Source organism: Pseudorasbora parva, chromosome 23 (assembly GCF_024679245.1).
Source record: "Pseudorasbora parva isolate DD20220531a chromosome 23, ASM2467924v1, whole genome shotgun sequence".
NCBI lineage: Eukaryota > Metazoa > Chordata > Actinopteri > Cypriniformes > Gobionidae > Pseudorasbora > Pseudorasbora parva.
In genome coordinates, this window is record NC_090194.1 from 18,167,320 (window position 1) to 18,193,637 (window position 26,318).

The following is a 26,318-nucleotide window of genomic DNA, read 5'->3' on the forward strand; positions in this document are numbered from 1 at the left end:
TTTGGTGTCTTTCATGATAAATATTGCAATTACATTCATGTGAAAACTATTTTACATTATATTTACACCACAACCACAAACTTTCCAACAGTAAAGACATGTTTGACATTTTCCATCTTATTTTCCATTTATTTTTGTACCCTGTGGTTGACTTCATTCCTATTGCCATCTGACTTCATTTATACAGTTGTCTCAGTTTTGACCGGCATCTTTTTTTTCAAGCACTGCGACAACAGACTCCGTTCCATTTTATATCTGTGTGATAAAAGCACATGTTAGCCTATCAGGCAACACTAAAGCCAATGACTTAAACACATTTTGCTTTTCTTAAAGTACTACCTTGCAATTATTTTTTGTTCTTCTAGATGCTCTTGCTCTTCCAGCTTCTGCAAAATTACTTTCAAAATGGGCATCTCTAAATTGAGGTACTGAGCAACCTGTTAAAGCAGTGGGAACATATTAGTTTAGCTTTATTTGAGTTGGAAATACATATTTCTGTAATGTCTGGAGAGCTAGTCTTACATCAAGGCTAACTTCCTGTTCGTCTGCATCCATGAGGAACATTTTCATAATGCTGTTTGATGGTCCCTGTAGAACACGTTCCCACAATGGCAGGTCTGAACTGCTCAACCTTCGTTTCTCTGTGAACAATGGATATAATGATCAGAAATGTAATTCTGTAAATGTAAGCAAAGTCTAAACTATAGGACAAAGCATTTTGGAACAAATGTAACTGAATGATGGAAGAATTCTTACCAAACAAATATGGATCAAATATTAATTTATTATGTATCCAAAAAAAGAAACTCCTCCCACAATTAGAACTAAATTAAGCTTTACAACTTTGTATTGGGTTTTTAAATTAATTGAGAGTGAAAACATAAAGCTGAATAAATGATTCTACATTACCTCCACTTTGATGAATGCAGTAGAGAGCAAATTCATTTGGACTGTTTTCTACCTGTATTACAAAAAGGTTATCAGTGAATTTGTTGAATTTTGAATCAAAATTAAAGGTGGAAATCGTCAATCAACTACAAAAAAAATGAAAATAGACTCAAGCCGGGTTTCCGAAATTTAGGAAACGAAGGAGTATTTTTGGCAAAGAAATAATCCATCAAATGTCCCAACTTATTTTTTGAAACTTTTTCCATGTTTAGCATGGGAATCTTTATGGGAATCCAGTGTAAAAAGCTCAGTATGCATGAAATAGCATTTCACACCCCCTTTAAGTGTAAAAAAAAGTAGCACGTGGTCCTGCGTCACCGGACTAATCTTCCTAGTGCTTCAGACCACGATGAAAATCTAGTAGCAGGTCTGGGGGAAAATTGTTCCTGGGAAAAAAAGTTCCTGGGACAAATTGTTCTGGGTAATTTAGGTGCAAAACAAGGTTTTATATAATCATTAAGGGGCTTCTGTTATCTTAAATTGACAGTAGTAAAAATAGTACCTACTTTAAATTTCTGAAGCAGCTGTGTAATGACCTCTTGTGTTGTCATCTTGCTGGTAATGTGCACATTTGTGGTTGCTCCATATGCTGGTGTGAAAATAGATGTCTGCGTAAACAAAATGAACCAGAATGCTATAAAAAATTATTATTTTTTTTGTATTTTATAGAAGAAATAAATTTGTACAGGTTTTAACATACGGGTGAATTAATGATAACTTTTAATTATTGGGTGAACTTTTCATTTAAATATCTTACGCCGCATTCACACGGGGCGTAGGCGTTAACGCTTCCCATTTACTTTGAATGGGTGACATCATCTGTTGCCAAACTGAATTGTGGGTTCCGTCGCGGCGCTTCACTCGCGTTGCAAGCGGCAGAAGTTGAAGAATTCTCAACTTTTCAAGCGCCAGCGCAGGCGTCATCCAATCAGATCGCCGTATGTAAATATCCTACAGCAGACGCTAGCCAATTGCGTTCATTACTGCTCCGTGAACCATCCAGACCATAGACCGTTAAAAATCCAGACGCAGCTCCTGGACCACTACGTGATATTCTTCCCGCTGTCGGCGCTTTTTCAGGATTTAATGTACTTAACAGCTTCGTGCACCTGTGCAGTGCGCTGACAACAACTACACGGGCAATCGCACTCGCACATACAACCAAAAAAGGCGCTTTTTTGTGTTGTGTTTTGGTCCAAGCGGCAAGTTAATGTGATTGGCTGTTGTCACTATGACGATCGCGTCAGCACCCAGCTTCAGCCACGCCCTCCGTCAAGCGTTAACGCCTACACCCCGTGTGAATGCGGCGTTAGTCTGCTTTACAAGATCCTCAAAATTAAGGCCGTGTGTCCACCAAAGCGTTTTTAGCCGGCTGAAAACGCTAGGCGCTCTGCTGAAAACGCCTCGCTGTGAGCGATTGAGAGCGTTTTGGCAGGCAGCGTTTTTTTTTTTTTTTCAATTGAGACTATTGTTATGATACGGAAAATCTGCAGGAGTCTTACTAATTTCACAGGTAGTTTGTTTCTCTATTGATTCTATATAAAAATGCAGATCCAATGTAAGGTATTTGCTTTGGCTTTTGTGTGTAAATCATTTTGTTCCATTATTATTGCTTGTTTTCATCTGATGACGACACGCAGAATGTGGCAGTTGGTCTGTGTTGTATTTGTCCCGCCCCTCCTCCACTGTGATTGGACGACTGAGTGAACAGTGACAGTAATGAGCGCTGCGTTTTACTCAAAGTTGAACATTCTTAACTCTCGGCGACCAGTTAAAAATGCTGAGCGCTCAGCGCTTGAGCGTGAAATATTCGCTCAGCGCCTTGTTGCGCTCCAGAAACGCGGCGCTCTCATTGAAAACGCCAGCCAGCAGCGTGAAAAAACACTTTGGTGGACACACAGCCTAACTTTTTGTTTGTTGATTCCGTTACATTAAACCTTTTTAACTAAAATAAAATAGTTGCCAATCAAAAGCTAGCGCTTTGTTTAGCGCTGTGGGGAACAGCTTTGCTTGACCTGTTGTGAAGCATGTGTGGCAAACACGCCAAGAATCTGTCTTAAATTACATTTCATGAGTTCACACTTACAAATAAGTCAGATAGAATAAACGGTATGCGTATTTGACGCACTGTCCGAGGAGAGGGATCCGAGCTCAGCATTTGGCCTGAACTCAGAGTAACTCTCCCTGTATCTCTGGTTAGGAAAGTAACCAGGTGAGTGTGAGGAAGACGGGGTGGTGAAGGGATGCTGAAAACCTGTCAAGAAAAATTGGTGAGTTGACTGGGTATTTATGTGCTCCTCTACTTGAGCTGTTTGGTAGACATGTTGATTACTTATTGCTGACAGCTGGTTGGAATGACATCATAGGCCTGTTGCATAAAGCTAGCTGAACAAAGTAGGTTTAGAGTTGACAAATCCAGATAAATCCCACCTGGTTTAGATCAAGTTCAACCGTTTCTCAAAGCTCGGTACAAACTTTCTCTGTCAACTCAGGTTTAATCCAGAGTTAGTGATCAAGAAGCACTGAAGTGCACAAGAAGCTCTGAAGCGCGAGCACCTGAAAGTTTGACGTGCGACAAATCACTGGGTCCGTTTGATTCACTTCTCTTCTGAAGATTAAGAGATTGTCAGGCAGGAATAAACACTGCTGCTGCAGCGAAAGTTTGAGAAGGTAGCTGAAAGATGATCTGACTATATTAATGCATGATGTGAATCAAAGAAATATGCCTAATAATTATAGGTTCACAAAGAGCTCAAATGAATACACAGTGTTTTAAAGATTTATGAATGCATGTATATGCATATTACTATTTGGCTACTTGTCAATTAATATAATATTTATATGAACATATATGAATTAAAAAGTGATTATAATTCATATAAATATAATAAATAATTAGCACCAAAAGATGCACACTTTTATTTCTAAAGTTCTCCTTGTATACTGCGTTAATTTGGAACGAGAGATACAGGGGGTGTGGCATAATTAAATCTTTACTTGCCGCTGCTTGTCCCAGTTTGGGTTTGCGATCTCTAACCCAAAATAAAACCTGCTCCAGAGCAGGTTAGCCATGCAGTGCAAGTTACCATGGTGATGAACACAGATAAAAACCAATCTATCTTCTTGAGCCCGAAAAACCAGAGTTTACTCAAACTAATCTCGAACTTACCAGGGTAACAACTGAAACCAGCTTTGTGCAACAGGCCACATGAGTGGATAGATCATTTGAACGTGCTCCTCCCAAACTTAGTTTTTTTAATGAAACATCATGTCATTTGAATGCGCATGTCAGAAGCTATAAATAGACATGAAACAGGTGCGCTTTCAGGTTTCCTTGTCCTCAGAGAACCGCATTGTGCTACCTCTCTCTACAAACTATCCATGTGTTAGGAGTTTGTTTTGTCAGGCAAAGCTTTGTATATAACAAAAAGAATGAGTGTTATCATGTCGAGAGAATCCATTATGAGATGTCTGCTGCCACGGCCTATCTCAGAAGATGATCCACGTGAGTTCTGCATCACTTGTTTGGGGGAACATGCTGTATCAGCCCTCAAAGACGCAGAGTGTGGCTTATTTGCCATCAAAGTGGTCCACTCCAGACTTGCTTTCTTTCCGGAAGAGCAAGCCTGCCGTCCTCGATGAAGAGACCACAGGGCTTGCGTATCAATCTGGCTGAAGAGCAGGAGACGGGTCCTCCTTTCTCTTGTCCTCTCTCCAGATCAAAAGAGGTCCTTGAGCCCACTTCTGGAGCACGCTCCGTCGATTCTTCAGAAAGGGCTGAGGACATCAGTTATCTTGGGAAAATGAACTTTGCTGCCTCTGAGTGCTCCTCTCTTTTCGACATATACCATGAGCTGCTCGAGGTGACTCATACTTTGGAAGTCTTCAGTTATAGTTACACTAGCCAGAGGAAAAAGAGACCCCCAGAAGATTGAAGTTAGATGACCGATTTCTGTCGGGTGGCCAAGGAGAGGCACCAGGGCAACGGTACCTGTCGTTCTTTCAAGATCTCCATGACGAATTATCAAAGTCATGGAACAAGCCTTATTCTTCCCATGTCTTTGTGCCTGCGACGTTGGTTTATTGGATTATCTTTACTGTATTTTTACATTATTTGATTATCTTTACTGTATTTCTGGTCCTGAAGTATTTCCTTCAGCAGTTAAGAAGGGGCCACCATGTCCTAGTGCGGGTGGACAACACTGTGGTAGTTGCTTACATAAATTACAATGGCGGACTGCATTTGCGCTGTTTGAACAAACTAGTGCAGCAGGTTCTGCTTTGGGCTCAGGACAAGTTCCTGTTCCACAGGGCGATTCACATTCCTGGATGCATGAATGTGAGTGCAGGTTTACTGTCAAGACGGGAGGTGACACAGGGATCGAAAGCTCCACCCCATCATAGTCAGTCAGTCGGATCTGGGAAAGATTTACAAAGCAGAGGTTGATGCTTCAACAGCGCAATGTCCCCACTACATCTCGCTGACTCCTCCAGCCCCCCTAAGTCTCCCGGGCCAAGGTTCATCAACATCTTTCATCAACGGTCTTTCTTCTCACTTAAAGCGTCTCGTTGGTTGACCAGTGTTTGGTTCAGTGTTGACCAAGCTTTCTAGTCTAAGCATTAGGGCTTATTGTACCGGGAGACATCCTTCAGGGCTTTAGCAAAAGGCGCCTCCTTGCAGGATGCAATGTGGCAGGCTGGCCCTCTTCGCATGCATTTATCAGATTTTATAGTTTGGATGTTCATGTTACTCCGGGTTCACATGTCCTTGAGTCCACATCCCAAGCTCATGTCTGAGGTCTTTGTCGTGTTTGTGCGCACACACTACACAACCTTGAAGGGTCCAGGCACTTCCAGTGTGGCGGCATTTGTATTCTTGTTCCCATAGATGTCAGCAAAGAAATGAGTGTAGCTTCTGATAGGGAACGTCTCAGGTTACTTGATTGTAACCCTGTTCCCTGAAAAAGTGGAAATGAGATGCTGTGCTGCATTTCCGCTCTGGAGGCATGTCCAGGTCGTCTTTTCAGACAAGGTGACCTGAAAGCACACCTTTTTCACGTCTATTTATAGCCTCCAACGTGCGCATACCAATGACGTCCCTGTTAAAGGTTATTTAAGCCAAATTCTTGCCGTGTTTGCCACACATGCTTCACAACCGGTCAAACAAAGATGTTTCCCATAGCGGAAAACTCGGCGCAACAACTCTTTCCCGCTTTTTCAGGGAACAGGGTTATAGTCAAGTAACCTGGTTTACAATTCTCAGAACGTCACCTATCAACACAACATTTATTTAGTGTTAAAAGGTAAGCCGTTGAAACAATGTTGGATTATCAACTATGATTCAATTTGCAAAATCAAAACCTAATTCAATGTTAATTCAACATCAGCACAAGACCTTATTTCACCCATGTTAAAAGGTGAAACAACGTCACAATACCAATACTGATTCAATTAACAAAATCGAAACAGGCATATTTCAGTATTGCCAAATTACACTTTTAAACATAAGTATTGGGGTTTTAACTTACTTAAATATATTGTAAAAATAAAATTTTAAAGGGGTTTAAACGTTGACCTAAATCTTACTACGATGCGATTATATATAGTTTATACTCATTATTACATATAGAAATGGACCATGGTGAACATACTGTATTTCGAGATATTTTATATATTTTGTGTACCCTGTGTCTGTTTTCCAACTGTTTTTTTTTCTTTTTATAAAAGTTTAGGACAAACGTTACTGTCAATCATCAATGGCAGCTGTTACAGTTGCTAGGTGAAAAGAACAATCCTCTGTAGGCTAGACCGTCCCATTTAACAATACTCAGTTTGACCTTTGCTTCAAAGGATGCAGCCTTTGAATTGGGACACCAGTAGCTTATTTTTGTTTGCTGATGGTTAATTTACATAAAACTTACATCGATAGATGCTAGTACAATGATTTATTGAATCATTAATGAATATTATTGAAAATTTACATCTAGCTTCAATGTCATGCTTGATGAGCTACATACCTTGTAGTTGTAGAAGTGTCCGTTGATGGAGAAGCGATTATTTCTGTTCCTCTGACTTTCTACCATCTTCTTACTTTTTACCCTCATTTTCACCAGTGAGGCATCACTCATGGTACGGATCAGATATGAACTTTCTTCACTGATAGGCGCTTTCCGGGAAGGCCTCAAAGTTGTGGTCTCGTATACGATGTAGTCTTAAAGAGAGATGTAGTATTGTGTTAATTAAAGGTGTAATGTTATTTTTAACACATAAACCAAACGGCAAGATATTACAGCTTTTTATATGTACTGCATTTTCTTAGATTTAAGTTTATATCAAAATATTTAATATGTTGCCATAGTGCTATTTCCACTTTCATTAAATAGAGTGCAACAGCAGGGTTCGGGAAGTAAAAACTCCATACATTTTCTGTATAGAGAAATTGATTTTGAATGGTAACTTATAAACCTTTAAAAACAGACCTACTGTGTGTTTTACCTATTTTAAATCAACGGTATTTGCTTCAGCCCATATTATTTCAGCTTTTTTTTTTTTTTATTGTCATGTTTAACAGCTAAATTCCTGGTGATAAACTACATTACCCATGATGCTGTACAGAAAATTCCACCAATCAGAAAGTTGAAAAAACAACATGCAGCAAAAGATCTTGTTAGCTCCACCCACTCACAAGAAGTACTGCAAGTGACATAATCAAATTGTCCTCCCTACAATCTCAAAATACGTAAAAGTTTGTATATTTAAATAAGCATATTTAGCAATAAACTTAAAATATATTGTTTAAATTAAACTTTTTTTTTTTTTTTTTTTTTTTTGCTTCAAATAAAAATTTGTAGTGTTGTGATTCACATAGCTGATTGTCTGGGTTCATGGCTTTTGACTCTTAAACAAAGACTTTAAAATCACTATTGGGAAAATTAATGGAAAAAATACTTTTGGAACCAGCGTCTCTTAAAAAGAGGCTGGGTGCTAATGCACTCTATACTGACTGTGCCTGTTATTGTAGCATAAGTAAAATAAATGGAACCTTCAGTAGTATTTTCAGGTTTTGTGGAGCCAGCTTCATCCAGTTCATCAATACGAAGATCATCAAATTCTCCCCAACGTGTCATACCCCTAATGAAACATTTGATAAAATCGCAAACATATACTCAAATGAGAATGCATAAAAAGACAGAATGTGTACAATGCATTTACATGCGCACCAATAATACGACTATTTATAATAATCAGAGCCGATCGGATTAACCTTGTCTGATAGCTGCTCAAACTTCAGCAGAGGGCAGACACATTTTTGAGATACATCATTGTCTGCATAGACAATCATGTCACCTCGACAAAGACACTACATGCCAATTTTCAGTCAAAATAAACAAACAAAGCCACAAAATGCATTTGTACGTATTGAGCCAAGGATTCCAAAGATATAAGATACTTGAGCCTACGCCTAATGTTTCAGGGCCCGTATTCATAAAGAATCTTAATGCAAAGAGTAGCTCCTAGTGACAAAATTCTAAGAAATTTCTTAGAAAAGTACTTCAGAAACCATCTTAACCTTTAAAAGAGGTCTTAAGGTCAAATTTGTTAGGAGCACTGACGAGGACTTTTAAGAGGCTTAAGAGTTTCTTTAACAGCAGAGAAAATGGCAGAAAGACAAAGACGGAGAAGAAATATGTTGCAGACAATGGATGACAGTGAGTTAATAAGACGCTATAGATTAGATCGTGCAGGGATCATGTTTGTGACGGATCTTATTAGAGACACGCTAACATCTCCGACACAGCGCAGGAATGCCATAGCGCCAGAAATGAAAGTAATCGCTATATTATGATATTTGGTAACTGGGAAAATGCAACAATGCAGCAGTGATGATTTAGGTCTGTCACAACCTTCTGTAAGCAGAGTGATCACACAAACAATTACATAGACATGCCAGCAATCAGTGCAATTGAAAAGAGTGGAACAATGTTTATAATTCTAAGCCAATCAAATACCTTATATTAAATGCATGGTAAATAAAAAAAAAGGATTATATATATATATATATATATATATATATATATATATATATATATATATATATATATATATATATATATATATATATATATATAATGTGTGTGTGTATGAGTGAGAGAGAACGGTAAAATAGAACAATTTGTGCTTGTAATTTTTAATAAGTGAAGGCTTAGAATAGACCCTATACTTAAAAGCGCTCCTTTTTTCCCTTTTTGGACAAACAACCAATCACAGTCTTAAGTAAAAGTAAAAGACTGTGTCATGTGTAGCAACGGGGTCAGCCCTGCCTCTTCACTAAGATAAAAGTTTTTGTATTTTCCTTGCTCACAGTTGCTCTCAGATCGGTCCCGAACAGCTCTTAAGCTTAGACTCCTACGTAAAAGTTTTTAAGCTAAGTTAGGAGTTTTCTGAGGGGACTCTTAGAATCTTAATGAATACGGGCCCAGGAGTTTTGAGTTCTTTTGCCTGTCAGGCCGATTGTGGTGAGCCTTTGTGACATTATACATGGTGTGAGTACTACTAGCCCTCAAAGTTTCAAGTCTCTTCCACTTACAGTTTGGTATGCTCAATCACTTTTAGGGGAGAATGCTGATCCTTGGAAAATGTAACAATTACAATAGGATTTTAGCGCTACATGCTTGATCCCCTAAAAAAAGGTTCTTTGGGGAACCTGATATGGTTCTGTACTGCATCAATGTGAAGACCCATTTGGATCCTTTGTTTTTATAGTATTTGTTGACAATAATGTCATGCTTATTTAAACAACTCAGAAATAAAGTTTCTTATTGACATCTATGGTTCTGTGAAGAGCCTTCAACATCCAAAGAGTTCCATTGCTCAAAAGGTTCTTTAGCATCACTGCGAAAACCTATTTTTGGTTCTTCCTGGTACTTTTATTTTTTACAAGTGTCAAAACGTGCCAAATATCCCTCCGATATATGCCACATTAGTGAAGAAAAGACTATTGCAACTTCTGTTTCACGCCGGATTTAAACTCTTGCCCCATTATACATCCATTGTACAGTACAGTACCAAGTCAACTTTTCATGCCACTGCCATTGTCGATAAAGAGTTAAAAGTTAGCATAAGTCAATATAAGACTTTAAGCTTCATTGAACCTGGAATATTGCTTATAAATAGACCAGAACATCATAACATTATTTTGCAGCTTTTCTCTTTAAAGCAGCACTAGGTAACTTTTGCTCTCGGGGTCCCCCTACAGTTGGGAAAAAATATTGTCCTCTACTACTGTCGTAAACTCTGTCATCCTACATCAGGGGATGCACACGTGCATTTGTTGATATGACAACCATTATACAACGAGCAAACGCATGCCCAATGTTGATCCTCGTCCTGCCTTTAATCTGTTCACTTTTTCATTTCCTCTTATTGCTTTCCTCCAACAAAACCTTTGCTTTCTTATTTTTCTGTGCTGCTTCGGACATGACTATAACATCCAACAAACCAATGGTAGTTGGGCTCGCACGTCCGAACGTAAGGAAGTGGGGGTGGTGGTGGAAGTGACGTATATGCCAGTCGAATTTTTTTGTTCTTTTTGTTCTCGGGTTACTACCCGAAACCCGAAGTTTAAAAGTACGATTAAAAACGATACAGACCCCGTCAGTCTATGTCATTCAACCTATTATAAGTCGATGTATCATCACAAGAGTCTTGAAAATATATTTTGCAGGTTGAAAAGTTACCTTGCTGATTTAACTGAAAAGAACATGTGGCATGCAACACAACACTGGGTTAAAAAAAAAAAATCATTAAAAACATGAGCCTACTAACCTTTTGTTTCCAAGTGGACTCACAGGGTCTGGTGACTTGACCAACGACTCATTTGTAAATATCTGTTTCTCATCTTGTATTTGTAACCGAATGGGTTTCTTCACACCCCAGGAAATGACAAGGATGCCTTCAAATGTCACCTTCCCTTCATTCTATAAAAGCAGACACGACACTGTTCTTACCCATATGCTGTACTGTTCTGTGCCAGCAGAGGGCAGCATAATGCTGTTTTATGGCAAACTGTAATTATTAGCCTCAAATTGTTCAGAGCACAAAGTCCATACAAGGGTGAAAACCTCAAGGTATGTATGTATTAACATGTATTAATTGAGCATTATTATTGTAATGAATGCATTATTGTCCATTAAGATAATAAGAATGATGTTTTACCTCATATACAGTGAGCTGCAGGTGTTCTGTGTCTTTAAGAAAACAGTTGTAGGTGTTCAATAAAGTTGAAAATTGAGCCCTTTGAATTCAAGAGAAGAAGAAAAAAACACAGCAACACTTTATTTCGAAGGTCCACTTTAGACATTCTGCTAAGTAACTCTGAAACTACATATCAACTAGCAGTCGTTAGAGTATTAGTAAACTATATGGCAAGCCATTTTGACTCTTATTCATTCCCAAGATATGAATTCTTGAAACAACAATTACATTTTCTCTAGTTAAAATGCTAATTCTTGATATCAGGAATTAGATTTCCACTAGTAACAATATTAATTCTTGATATCAACAATGACATCATCACTTATAATAATCAATAATTGAATTTGAACTAGTAAAAACTATCATTCTTGATATCTGTAATTGTATTTTGACTAGTTAAATGTCAGCATAGGCTGCCATTCAAATTAAATTGATTTCTCACCTGTTGAAATTCCAAATTCACATATCAGAAATACAATTATCGTCATTGTAAATCATAATTTTTATCTCAATGGTTACATTGTTAGTAAATAAATTCCTGATATCTACAACTCTGTTTATACTAGTTAAATTGTTAATCCATAAATGCATACCTTAGGTCTTTAGTGACCCGGGGCGTCATTCACTACCCTCATCCTCATATATTTTTTAAAGTTAGACATCAGCCTTAGTATTCCTTAACCACTTCAGCTCTGTAGCACATTTTGCATTTTTTTGAGAATTAGGAGTATCTGAATTTAAAAGAGCGCCCTAACCACATACATTGGAGTAAATTGATAAAAATGGTCTCATTTTGCAGAATAAACTCTAAATTTTAACACAGTGGTGGAATATTGCATATATTATATTGTATCTATTCACAATCTTATGATAAACATAGATAAAAAATAAATATTTTGATTTATTTTTAATTTATTTATTTAAAAATCTTTATTTTTTTTTAATCATTTTGGGATCCAAGCTTTTTGGAAGTTTCTGTTGATTCTATAATTTGGCACTAAACAGGGGAAAAAAGAATTTTCTTGATATATCCTTTGCAAATAAAATTTATTGAGATTTATCTGACCAAAGTGTCTAACAACTCCTACTCATCTCCATTGACATCAACTGGCCACTAGGAAATCGAAAAGAAGGCTCTGCCTCTTCAAATTTGTAAAGGGAGATCTTGGGCTCTGATTGGTCTAGAATCATGATCCACATGTCTATAAAGAGCTTAGATTCTCAGCTTTTCTGTAGCATGATGCAATATGTGATGACATCATCAAAAATCGTGGCTAACACCGACAATCAAAACTAGCAATAATAAGAGTATTTGTCTGCATCACATGTTTTGATCTGGACATCGGTGACATTTTACAGTGTCATTTGGCCATACTTGCTCACAGACATGTAAAAATAGTCTCATTTTGAAGCAAACAACCTAAGGAACAAGCTGATATAGGGTTGAGGCTAGTAGCTTTACAACGAGTTTGTGATCCGAACAGGAATATGACTCATGTGTTTGCTTGTTCAAAGGAGTCATTTCCATCTTTGTGATTCTTTTGATAATAAATTTACTGTAACATATTGGATCGGTGAAATTAACTGCTCAGAGATATTCCTGAGGCCGATAGCTTTCATTTGATATATGACTTGTGTATTTTAGGTGTGTTTGTGTGATAAAAATATGAAATTTTATATTATTTGCATGATTTTCTCAAGGGGTGGTCGTTGCGGGGGCGTCGAATTCAGACCATATTATTTTCTTCTATGTAATATAAATGCAGAAGTTATTGGGTTATTAAGAAAGCTGAGGTTCTAATCTTTCAAATGATACCATATATGTCTAGCTTTGTGGTGCGCGAGTTATAGATTTTTTTAAAAGATTATGATGATGCAATTTTGGACCCACCGGTGGGTCCAAGAGGGGGTGCAGAGCTGAAGTGGTTAAGCAATTCATTATAAACAATATAACAAGAAATAAGAATAATCAAATGATAAAAGAATGCCTGCTTTTCCAGTATTTTTGTTTGTAAAAAATTGTATAGGGTTGCTAACGTAAGAGTGTACATATATATATATTTTTTTTACATGATGATGTAATAAGTGCAATTCATTTTTATTCCACAAAGTGGGCCACAAGGTCTTATACGCAATGATGAAGTGACATTTCAATCATAGTTACCTCAGACTAAAAACGGAACAATAATAATTATAATTTGCAAAACTTGAAATGGCTCAGCGATTTACAGCAATGCAAAAGAACTGAACACATTCAAAGATTAGTGTCACTGTCTTGATGGATGTGGTCAAGAAGCTGTCAGTGATCAAAATATTGATTTTGAAGATGCTGAAAATGGTCATTTTGAGAATATGCTTGAGGTGGCAAATATGAGCCAGATGCTGAATGTACTGAGAAATGAGCTCTGACGAGGACAGAGGTTATGATATAAAACATCTGCTCAGACTGAACCCTTCCAAGCTCAAAAAAGGTAATGAAATATGCTTTATTTTATTCTTCTGTAATTGTCACTCATATATCAGGAGAGTTTTTATATTATATTAGGTAGAGCTCCATCCGTGTTAGATCGGGTCGCTAAAGAACTGAATATGTAAGAATGATTGGCCAAACAGCCATGCAAGGATTTATTCTTGATCCATATAAATGTATTTTTAACATGTTACATTTGGCATATCTGATATCTGAAAATGTATTTCTGATATCAATAATTAGGAGAGTAATTTAAGATATCTAAAATGACTTTCTTACTAACATCCACTATCATGATATCAAAAATGAACGTTAGTAGTCTGTCACAGGTTATTTTGGTGTTGGTTAATGGGCACGGTTCATGTTCATGTTTTTGAGTTTTCTCATTGTCTCATTTTGGAAGGCTGCATCCTCTGGAAGTCTTATTCGAAAGGCTGCATACGTTATAAGGCTGTCTCATTTTAAAAAAAAGTGAGTAGGACACTCCAAATGCGACCTTCGGATGCGCCCTTCTTTCACAGGAATCCGAAGTGTGTTAGGTGTATGCTTCGCTGCTGCACAATTCTTTGTGTCGCCTTTAATAATTGTCATATTTTTTTATATTATATAAAAAAATGGCACCACCATCAGATATACATGCCAGCGTTTATGTGGTGTTTAAATCTAAGTAGTTTCAAGCTTGTTTTTGTTTTTAAGGCAGTATTACCTTAAACAGATAGTTATGATATCCTGATTGGCTTCATCACTCGGTCTCCTCTCCACCATAAGCTGGTGTGTGGTGGGCGTTCTGGCGCAATATGGCTGCCGTCGCATCATCCAGGTGGATGCTGCACATTGGTGGTGGTTGAGGAGATTCCCCCCTTCTATGTAAAGCACTTTGAGTGCCTTGAATTGCGCTATATAAATTGAACGCATTATCATTATTATTATTATGATAAACAGGATTACAAGTGTTTAGCGTTTTGTTTTTAAATGTTTAGAACAGTACATTGCTGTCAAGGCAAGAAACTATGGCAAGCCGTTTTATCTTAAATTGTTCCCAGCATTACTCGTCGCAATTGCATTTTTACTAGTAAGAATTCAATTAGAGATCTCTACAATTAAATTCTTACTAGTAACAATTACAATTAGAGAGCTCTATAGTTTAATTATTACTAGTAACATTTATGATTAGAGAGCTCTAATTCAATTCTTACTAGTAACAATTCCAGTTAGAGAGCTCTACAAATTAATTTTTACTAGTCTTATGTCTCCATTGATTGCCATTCATTTTTAATTAGAGAGCTCTACAATTCAATTCTTACTAGTACAAATTCCAATTAGAGAGCTCTACAAATCAATTCTTACTAGTAGCAATTACAATTAGAGAACTCTGCAGTTGCATTTTTACTAGTAATAATTACAAATAGAGAGCTCTCTAATTCAATTGTTACTAGTAAAAATGCAATTGCTGAGCTCTCTAATTGAATTTTTACTAGTAAAAAAACGAATTCAAGATGTGTATAATTGTAGAGCTCTGTAATTGAATTAGAGAGCTCTACAATTAAATTCTTACTAGTAATAATTGAATTAGAGAGCTCTGCAATTGCAATTGTTGCTAGTAATAATTGGATTCGAAAGCTCTACAATTGGAATTCTTACTAGTAAAAATGCAATTACGACGAGTAACGCTGGGAACAATTTAAGCTAAAACGGCTTGCCATAGTGCCGAGGCTTCGGAGCATGTGTCGAGAAATCCTAGGAACTTTCAGTGAAGCGCATTTTGAGGCTTGTATTGTTTAGACCAAAGACGTTATTGATGATGTCCGAAGCTTCGCTTAAAGCCTGGCTGGTTCAGAAAGCGGTTCGGCCCTCTTCCCAATTAAACCCAGCCAATTTCCATTTTTATAGTAATAATAATATTGCCCCTCCATGTCCATATAATTGATTTACACACATTTGATAGCCCCATTCATTTCAAGCCAATACGTTTATTACACAGTTATGTTATCCAATCATTATATACCACCAAAAATACACATAAATAGATTATTCTATGTGGAAATGTATTTATTTTTCTTCACTGTTATATCTAAGCCTGAACTGATGCAAAATACAGTGCATCACAGATCACATCATGGTCAGCTCTAGACTAATGTATCTGTTTTACACTCTTTGACCACCAGGTGGTATGGTGAGCAAATGAAGCCTCGAGAAATGAACCCTTTGTTGAACCATTTGGCTGAAAAGCTTCAATGCTTTGTGAGGCTTTATCTCACCACCACTAGTAATTTTCAAGTTATAAATCATTTTCATTCATATAACTTGCGTGAAAGTGCAACAAAGCTGAATGTGTTGGCATAGCAACGTGATACGTCCTGCCTGTGTGTCCTACAAAGGACGTCTCATTTAATTCTGAATGAGGACACTCCGTATACCGCATCCTTCACAGGACGTGTCCTCTGGAGGACGCAGCCTTTGAAATGAAATGAAATGAGACACAGCTAGTGTCATGTTTTTAGTTTGCTTTGTTAACTGTCATGCACTTCATGGTTTTGTCACCCTCATGTTTCTGCCATGTTTTCCTGCGTCTTGTTGTCATTGGGTTATTGGTTGATTATTGTTCACAGGTGTCCCTTGTCTTGTCATTAGCCCTTGTGTATTTAAGCCGTCATGTTTGCCATAATCTTTGTCTGATATTGAATGTGTACCCCTTGAGTGGTTGAGTTTAAGGTTCCAGTTTATGGTTTGTTTCCTGTCATGATTCATGTCAAGCTTTTTGTTTATGTTTGAATTTTGCTAAATAAAACTGCTTTTGGGTTCCTCTCATTTCAATTGATGATATCAAGAACAGACTTTTGCAATAGTATCCACATAATAATCATTGATATTAAAAATGATTTTTATTAGTAAGAATTGTATTTCTGATATGTGAAATGTGATATGGAATTTCCAATAGTAAAAAAAAAAAAAATTATTGATATCAAAAATTGTATTTAAATGGCAGCCTTTGATGACATTTAATTAGAAAAAAATACAATTACTGATATCAAGAATTAGCATTTTAACTGGAAAAAAAGAATGTGTAACTGTTGATGTCAAGAATTCATGCCCTGAGAATAAATAAAAGTCAAAATGGCTTGACATATAGATTGTCAGCTTAAAGAAAAATAATCCCATAATTGACTCACCATCAAGCCCTATAGGTGTATATGACATTCTTCTTTCAGATGAATACAGTCAGAGTTATATTAAAATATGTCCTGGCTAATCCAAGCATTATAATGGCAGTAAATGGCAGCCCAAAATGTAAAAAAAAGTGAATCCATCCATTATAAAAGTAGGCCTTCTGAAGCGAATCGATGGATTTTTGTAATAAAAATATCCATATTTAACACATTATAAAGTAAAATATCTTGCTTACGGCGGACCGCCTTCCATATTCAACAAAGAAAGTGTTACGTCTCTCGTAGTTCAAAATGCTTGTCTGACGTAATTGTTGCGTCAGTTGCACATTTTCTGCCGAATATGGAAGGCAGTTGTCTGGCTATCACCAGACCAAGCTCAATTTAAGATTGAACATTGGTCTGGGGATTCTGCTCTGTATTTTCTACTGCACAAGAGGTGTGATCAACGAGCATTATTTAAATGACTCTGTACGCAATTTGATAGTCATTCAACCAATCAGACCAAAGAGGCGTGATCAACGGTTAAACTGTAACGGATTCACAGAGGCAGGATTCAAAAGCAAGTAATTAGTTTATTTGACGGATAGTGTCACAGAAGTCAAAACTCAGAACACTGAAGAAGTCCGGATAAGACAGAGCAGTGAGAGAGGCTCTGTTGGCGACACGGGCAGGCTGTGAGCAGCTGTGACTCGGGAGGTCGGTACAGGTAATCCGGGAAGGGATCCAGCGTTTCACGGAAGGGGGAAACGACAACCAACACGGAGACACAAGGGGAAACATCCAACAACGCTCTGACAAAGACAAGAGAGAAACAGAGAGACTAAATAGGGTGAAGGTGATGAGTTGCAGCTGGTGCAGGTGATCAGCCACAGGTGCGTGATGAGCCAATCCCAGGCTCCGCCCTCACCTACATTCAACACGCACCCAAGAGTGAGACAGGGAATCCATGAACCGTGACAGTACCCCTCCCCCTAGGAGCGTCCCCTGACGCTCCCAGCCGACCTTACCTGTTGATTGTAATCATCAATAAGGGAGTGATCCAGAATGTCCCTAGCAGGAACCCAACCTCTCTCCTCCGGACCGTAACCTTCCCAGTCCACCAAGTACTGGAAACCGCGTCCCCTCCGTCTAGAATCCAGAATGCGATTAACCGAATAAGTTGGTTCCCCATCTACGAGTCGCGGCGGTGGGGGAACCGGGACTGGCGGATTAAGGTGGGAGTGAAAAACAGGTTTGATTTTGGATACATGGAAGGCGGGATGAATCCTCCTGTACGCCGGAGGGAGTTTGAGGCGGACTGTCACCGGACTAATGATCTTGGTGACAGTGAACGGGCCGATAAATTTGGGAGCAAGTTTATTAGATACGGAGCGGAGAGGAATGTTCTTGGTAGAAAGCCACACTTTTTGACCGACGACGTAAACGGGAGGCTTAGACCGGTGGCGATCGGCTTTAGCCTTGGTGCGCGCTCCCACCTGGAGCAGAGTCTCACGGGCTCTGGTCCATGTGCGATGACACCTCTGGATAAAGGCGTGAACAGAGGGGACCGCGACCTCGGAATCCAGACTAGGAAAAATAGGTGGCTGGTAACCTACACTACACTCAAATGGCGAAAGGCCCGTAGATGACACTGGTAAAGAGTTATGAGCGTACTCAACCATAGAGAGTTGCTGGCTCCAGGATGAAGGATTCTTGGATACCAAACATCGCAACACTCTTTCCAGATCCTGATTGGCTCTCTCGGTCTGACCGTTGCTTTGGGGGTGATAACCCGAAGACAGACTAACCGTGGCTCCTAGTAATTTACAAAACTCCTGCCAAAATTTGGACACAAATTGGGAACCTCTGTCGGAGACCACGTCCATCGGGAGGCCATGTAACCGAAAGACGTGGTCTACTACAGATACCGCTGTCTCCTTGGCTGAGGGTAATTTGGGCAAGGGAATGAAATGTGCTGCCTTCGAGAATCGGTCCACGACGGTCAAAACGACCGTCTTGCCCTGGGAGGGCGGGAGGGCGGTAACAAAATCTAGAGCGATGTGGGACCAGGGTCTCGAAGGAACAGACAGCGGCTGAAGTAACCCCTGGGGAGGTTGGTTAGATGTCTTACCAACCGCACAGACCGAGCAAGCCAAAACGAAACTGCGAATGTCGCGAGCCATAAGTGGCCACCAAAATCGTTGCTTTATTAAACTGCCAGTGCGGTTTACCCCTGGATGACAGGCAATGTTGGAGCAGTGACCCCATTTGAGGACCTCGGATCTTAACCCCTCCGGAACGAACAAACAACTCGGTGGGCCGCCGGGCGGGGGCGTTACCCCTTCTAAGGCCACTTTGACCTTCGATTCGATCTCCCATGTGAGTGTAGAGATAACTATCTTCTCTGGCAAAATACACTCGGGAGTAACCGGGCGTTCGGAAGCATCAAAAATACGAGATAAAGAGTCGGGTTTGATGTTTTTAGACCCGGGGCGGTACGAGAGAACAAAGTCAAAACGTCCGAAAAAAAGTGCCCACCGAGCCTGCCTGGAGTTGAGTCTTTTAGCAGATCTAATATATTCAAGGTTCTTATGATCCGTCCATACAATAAAAGGTACCCCCGACCCTTCAAGCCAATGACGCCACTCCTCCAACGCTAACTTGACGGCCAACAACTCTCTGTTACCAATGTCATAATTGCGTTCGGCAGGAGAAAGACGATGGGAGAAAAACGCGCACGGGTGCATCTTGTCATCTGAGGGAGAGCGCTGTGAAAGAACCGCTCCTACCCCCACCTCTGACGCGTCAACCTCTACCACGAACTGACGTGTGGGATCAGGGGCGACTAAGATGGGAGCCGAAACAAAGCGGCTTTTCAGTTTGGCGAATACAGCCTCAGCTGTATCGGACCACCTGAACGTCATTCGGGGAGAGGTCAAGGCAGTCAGAGGTGCGGCTAGTTGGCTGAAATTGCGAATAAAACGCCGATAGAAATTGGCGAACCCCAGAAACCTCTGTAGGGCCTTACGGGAATCTGGACTTGGCCAATCCATCACAGCCTTAACCTTGTCGGGATCCATGCGCATTCCCTCCGATGACACGATGTACCCTAAAAAAGGAACAGACTGTGCATGAAAAGCGCATTTCTCCGCCTTGACAAAAAGCCCATTCTCTAGCAACCTCTGAAGCACTCGTCTGACGTGTCGAACATGTTCCTGGAGAGACGAAGAAAAAATCAAAATGTCATCCAGGTAGACATATATGAATTGGTCGACCATGTCTCTCAACACATCATTGACGAGTGCCTGGAAAACCGCTGGGGAGTTGGAAAGGCCGAAAGGCATGACCAAGTATTCAAAATGCCCCCTGGGGGTGTTAAATGCGGTTTTCCATTCATCCCCCTCCCTGATGCGAACCAAATGATAAGCGTTACGTAAGTCCAACTTCGTGAAGACGGATGCTCCCTGTAACCTCTCGAAAGCTGAAGACATCAACGGCAAAGGATAGGTATTCTTTACCGTGATGTTATTCAGCCCTCGGTAATCAATGCAAGGTCGCAGAGAACCATCCTTCTTCCCCACGAAGAAGAACCCCGCCCCCGCTGGAGAAGAGGAAGGGCGGATGAATTTGGAGGCTAGAGAATCAGAAATATATTTCTCCATGGCCTCCCTCTCTGGAATAGAAAGAGAGTATAGTTTGCCCTTAGGCGGAGACTTACCTGGGAGTAAATCTATAGCACAGTCATAGGGACGATGCGGAGGGAGAGAAGCAGCTCGGGACTTACTGAACACTTCTTTCAGGTCGAGGTACTCCGGAGGCACGTTAGACAGATTCACCGTCTCACTCTGAAAAACAGAACGAGAAACAGACGAACAAGCAGACACCAAACAAGACTCATAACATTTATCACTCCACGCAGACACAGAGTTTTGTCCCCAGTCAACCCTTGGATTGTGTAACTCCAGCCAAGGGTGACCGAGGACAACGGGAGCCAAAGGGGAGTCCAGGATGAAAAATGAAATGCGTTCTGTGTGGTTGCCGGAAGTGATCAGTGTAAGTGGTTCAGTGGTGAATGAAATGTCAGGGAGAACTTGTCCGTTGAGTGCGTTGACAGAAATGGTGTTCTTGAGTGCAATGGTGGGTATGTTAAGTTTGTGAGCAAGGGCAGAGTCAATGAAGTTACCTTCCGCTCCCGAGTCGAGGAGGGCGAGGCTGGAATAATCCTGAGCTGCCCACAGCAATCTTACCGGGAGGAGAGTGGAGGATGAGGTCTTTTCCACGGAGATCCCGCCCGACAGTAGCCTTCCTTTTACCGCCGGGCGTGGTCTTTTACCGGGCAGGAGTCTAGCAGGTGTCCGTTCCCGCCGCAGTACAGGCAAAGACCACGGGATCTCCGTCTCGCCTTCTCCTCCCGGGAGAGCCGAGCTCGACCCACCTGCATGGGCTCCGGGTCGAAGGTGTAGCTGACCGCATCCGTAGCGCTGGCCTGAGGGCATTCGACACTCCCATGCTGAGGCTCCATCCTGGACCTCAGCCGACTCAGACGAGCGTCCACCCTCAAAGCAAGATCAATGAGACCGTCAATCTTCTCCGGAAGGTCGATGGCGAATATCTCCTTCTGGATGCGGTCAGCCAGCCCATGCAGGAACATGTCCCACTGTGCCTCCTCGTTCCACTTGCATTCGGCGGCCAGGGTGCGGAACTCGATGGAATAATCCGAGACCGAGCGGTTACCTTGGCGGAGCTCTGCGAGTTGACGTGCCGCTTCTCTTCCGGTCACCGCTCGGTCAAACACCCTTCTCATCTCTGCCGCCAGCGTCTGGAACGAGGAGCAGCAAGGATGTTGGTTCTCCCACACCGCCGTTCCCCAAAGTGCGGCTCGTCCGGAGAGCAGGGTGAGGACGAATGCCACCTTGGATCTTTCCGTGTTGAAAGTCTGCGGTTGAAGAGCGAAAAACAAGGAACACTTGGTAAGGAAGGCTCTGCAATAATTGCTCTCACCGGCATAACTCTCGGGGGTAGGCAGACGTGGTTCCGGTTGCCGCGATGCAGATGGTGTGTGGGGAATCGGCGGTGGGTCGGGCACAGTGGGACCGACGAGTTGTTGCATCTGTTGGGTCAGCTCGGCCACCCGTGCCACCAAGGTGTGTACTGCCTGTCCTGTGGCAGTTAAGTTCGCCTCCTGCTGGTCCAGTCTCTCGTTGCTGCTGGTCAGTAGGGCGTTGATACTCGCTGAATCCATGGTTGGTCAGAGCGTTCTGTAACGGATTCACAGAGGCAGGATTCAAAAGCAAGTAATTAGTTTATTTGACGGATAGTGTCACAGAAGTCAAAACTCAGAACACTGAAGAAGTCCGGATAAGACAGAGCAGTGAGAGAGGCTCTGTTGGCGACACGGGCAGGCTGTGAGCAGCTGTGACTCGGGAGGTCGGTACAGGTAATCCGGGAAGGGATCCAGCGTTTCACGGAAGGGGGAAACGACAACCAACACGGAGACACAAGGGGAAACATCCAACAACGCTCTGACAAAGACAAGAGAGAAACAGAGAGACTAAATAGGGTGAAGGTGATGAGTTGCAGCTGGTGCAGGTGATCAGCCACAGGTGCGTGATGAGCCAATCCCAGGCTCCGCCCTCACCTACATTCAACACGCACCCAAGAGTGAGACAGGGAATCCATGAACCGTGACATAAACCCGCCAATAGCATGTGAGGTGGATAAGGATTCCAGACTGAGTTGCAGGGCGAAATCAAATCGCCAGCAGATCAGGCTGGGTTTACCTAGGAAGGCAGTTCACCGGATGCTAGATATATGACTTTATGATGTGTAAATATGGATATTTTTAACAAAAACCCATCGATTTGCTTCAGAAGGCCTATATAACCCCCCAGAGGCATGTGGATTACTTTTATCATGGATGGATGCACTGTTTTGGGCTTAATTTTGGGCTGCCATTCGTTTCCATTTTAATACTTGGAAGAGCCAGGGTGTATATTTTAACGGTGCCCTAGATTGAAAAAATGAATTAACCTTGCCATAGTGAAATAAGAATTCAGTACATGGACATCACAGTCAGTGAGTCTTAAACACCATTGCCTCCTGATTCTTATGTAAATCTTGAGCATGAAAAACACCACAGAAAAATAAGTGATTTTCAACATAACGCCAACTGTGACGCAATCACTGGGACCATTAATATATACGCCCCTCATTTGCATATGTCAGAAATAAGCCAATCAGAGCAGAGCTCAACGTTAATATTCATGACCCTTTCAAATAAGGCAATTTGTTGCCCTTAAATAAGCCACATGCCCAGATATCAGAGAACAATTTAACATATTGTTTCAACTCATTCTAGGGCACCTTTAATACAACTCTGATTGTATTCGTCTGAAAGAAGAATGTCATATACACCTAGCTTGAGGATTAGTGAATCATGGGTTAATTTAAATTGTTGGGTGAACTAACCCTTTAATATTGGCTAACACTTTATTTTGATGCTCCCCAACAGACATTCTACTGACTAGAAGTAACTTTGCAACTACATGCCAACTTATTCCATCACTAACCCAACAGTCTACTAATACTCTAATGAGAGTTAGTTGACATGTTGCAAAGTTACACATAGTTAATAGAATGTCTAAAATGGACCATCAAAATTAAGTGTAACCAATAATAATGAAAAGATGTAAAGCAGTGTATACCTATATTGCATTGCAAGGAAGCTGTGCAACAATTTGAGTGATGCAAAAAAAAAAAAAAATGTCAGTGTGGTCTCAGACTTTATGTAATACTGCTTATTATAGTCTTCTATGTGTTACATCACATATATTTCTTTGACTGAAATAAATAAGATCTGTGTTTTTGTGTATCTAAAAACAATATTCAAATATATGACGACTCACCTGGAGCAAGATTTTCCAGCACCAATTTGAACAACAGAGTCTGACTGACCTGCATTCATTTCAACAAACCAACCGGATCTACAAAGAAAGTAAAACAAATGAATGTGCCATTGAAACCTACTAATGACTGACAACCAAGCCATGAAGACTTTCAAGTCAAGACTGCAGTATCTATCTCAAGATATTTATTCAGATGAGTTCCGACTGTGCCCAAACACGTTTTTGTCAGCATTATTAGTCTCTGGTATTTGAGTGAAGGCAGCTGATGCGTCCACGCTAATGTGCTATTAGCAAACATGCCCTTTTAAAATGCTGTGCTTTCTTTCTTTAAAAACACTGGCCTGAGGCCATTGGAGAGAAAAAAAAATAGACTGTCGGGCTTGTGTGTTTAGGATTGTTTGAGTTGTACTTTCACTTTACTCGCTTAATCAGACCTGGAACATTCGGTGAGCTTTTGCATTAGAGGGAGTGGTGTGGTTTTTCAAGTTAGAGCACGCTCTCTACAAACCACAGATACAAATCCAGCTCCGCAGCAAGCAGATTTGACTGACAAAAGATGTGCATCTGTATGTAAATAAGTCTGTCAGCAGTGCTTTGCGAACACCATCAAACAAACAATGGCACAAGTCTCAAATTAAGTAACACTTAAGTTTAAAGCCACACTGTGTGTTTGATCAAATTCAGAACTCATTTTAGATAAAGATTTGAACTCCCTTGTGTATATCCATAACATGCTTTCCATTGAATTTCTTACTGTTACCTAGTCATTTTATAATACATGTAGGCAACTTTCCACTTCAAGCCAACTGCCAGCAACATACATAAAAGCATACTTCTCATAAACAAACTTGCGTACCGCTTTAAACATAATACTGTAGTAGCACATAAACACTCTAACAGTTCACTCACCTGCTGTCTGCTTAGATCCAGTGTCAGTGGACTTTACCAGGAAGGGGTCACATATCCCTTCCCAAACCGCCGTGGCTATAGCAGTGTCACAGCCCGGGACAGAATAAAGAGCTACAGTCCTTGTCAGGTGTTTTTCTGGTAAATTATGACAATGTAACTTGATCCAACTCACCTCTTCTAAGTGCATTCTGGGAATGCCTGTCAGTGAATGCATGAACACACCCACAGGTATGAATCCCATAAATTTGAATTTGTCTGCTGTACAGGAAGTTCTGCTTTATATGTGAAGCAGTGGTCATATAGATACTTTCATTTTGTGCAGGGTGTGAGATTTATGCGAAATTAGTTTAATGACTCTTTCTTTTGATAAATGAATTTGATTAATACAGTCTTTCAAAATGACTCACACATTTGATAGGGTTATCATACACTGTAACAAAATATTTTCATGATTTGTTATCACAACTTTTTATCATTTGTCAAATCAACTTAGATAATTAATGTGGTTCAGAAAACATAATATTTTGAGTTTATATTTATTAAACCAATCCCCTTTGTTGTATTAACTCATTTTTTTATTTCAATGAACTCCAAATTGTAAGGCAACCAGGTAACTTATTTTTTGTTAAAGTAAAACCAACAAAAATATTTTACAGTGTAATAGTAACATTTCTACAATAATAATAATAATACCAGATAAATATATTTGTAATACACACTACACTGTAAAAATATTTGATCAGTAACTTATGACAACATATGTTTTTACATTGCTTTAACTTTTTTGGAAAGATGTTTCTTATGCTCAATCATTTATTTGATCAAACATACAGTAAAAACAGCATTGTGAAATATTATTTAAAATAATAGTGTTCTCTTTGAATATGTTTTTTAATTGTAAATAATTCCCTTTGTGAAAAAAGCAACATTAATAATAATAATAATAATAATAATAATAATAATAATAATAATAATAATAATAATAATAATAATAAATAGTAAAATAAAAAGTACTTAAATTAAGGTCATATTTTAAATTGGTAACACTTTAGAATAAAGACTCATTTGTTAACATAAACAATGAGCAATTTATTAATTAGAATAAAAACTAATATTTATTAATGTTTAAAAATGGTAATGTTATTTCACAGAGCATTAACTCATGTAAACAAACACAGCTTGGATTTAAAAAAATGTATTAATAAATGTTGAGATTAACATTAACTAAGATAAGTAAATGCTGTAGAAGTATTGTTCATTCTTAGTTCATGTTAACTAATGTAGTTAACTATGTTAACAAATAAAACCTTATTGTACAATGTTACAGTTTTATTATAATTTAAATAATAATAATAATAACTTAGGCTATTATCTTTCAGATCTTGATATAAAACAACCCAATGCTCTCTTGTATTTCAGACAAACTTCTATGCAAACGTTACATTTAAATGAATCTTGACCTTAAATTTGCCTTTGCCCATTTGGAAAGGTTCCAATATAATAATCCACTAACGTGTGTGTGTGTGTGTGTGTGTGTGTGTGTGTGTGTGTGTGTGTGTGTGTGTGTGTGTGTGTGTGTGTGTGTGTGTGTGAGTGTGTGTGTGTGTGTGTGTGTGTGTGTGTGTGTGTGTGTGTGTGTGTGTGTGTGTGTGTGTGTGTGTGTGTGTGTGTGTGTGTGTGTGTGTG

General features: G+C 39.7%; 1 protein-coding gene across 1 annotated transcript; it reads right to left on the bottom strand.

The window, feature by feature from the left end:
* Window position 1: 1 nt before the first annotated feature.
* Window positions 2–24,789, bottom strand: rassf6 (Ras association domain family member 6). Its single transcript, XM_067432597.1, has 11 exons — window positions 24,633–24,789; window positions 23,724–23,801; window positions 11,164–11,242; window positions 10,774–10,925; window positions 7,991–8,079; window positions 6,966–7,159; window positions 1,451–1,556; window positions 910–957; window positions 523–641; window positions 340–437; window positions 2–255 (listed from the first exon to the last, which is right to left on the bottom strand). Exons 2-11 carry the CDS (start codon window positions 23,780–23,782, stop codon window positions 180–182), a joined length of 1,020 nt encoding a protein of 339 aa, XP_067288698.1. The 5' UTR covers window positions 23,783–23,801; window positions 24,633–24,789; the 3' UTR covers window positions 2–179.
* Window positions 24,790–26,318: the final 1,529 nt, after the last annotated feature.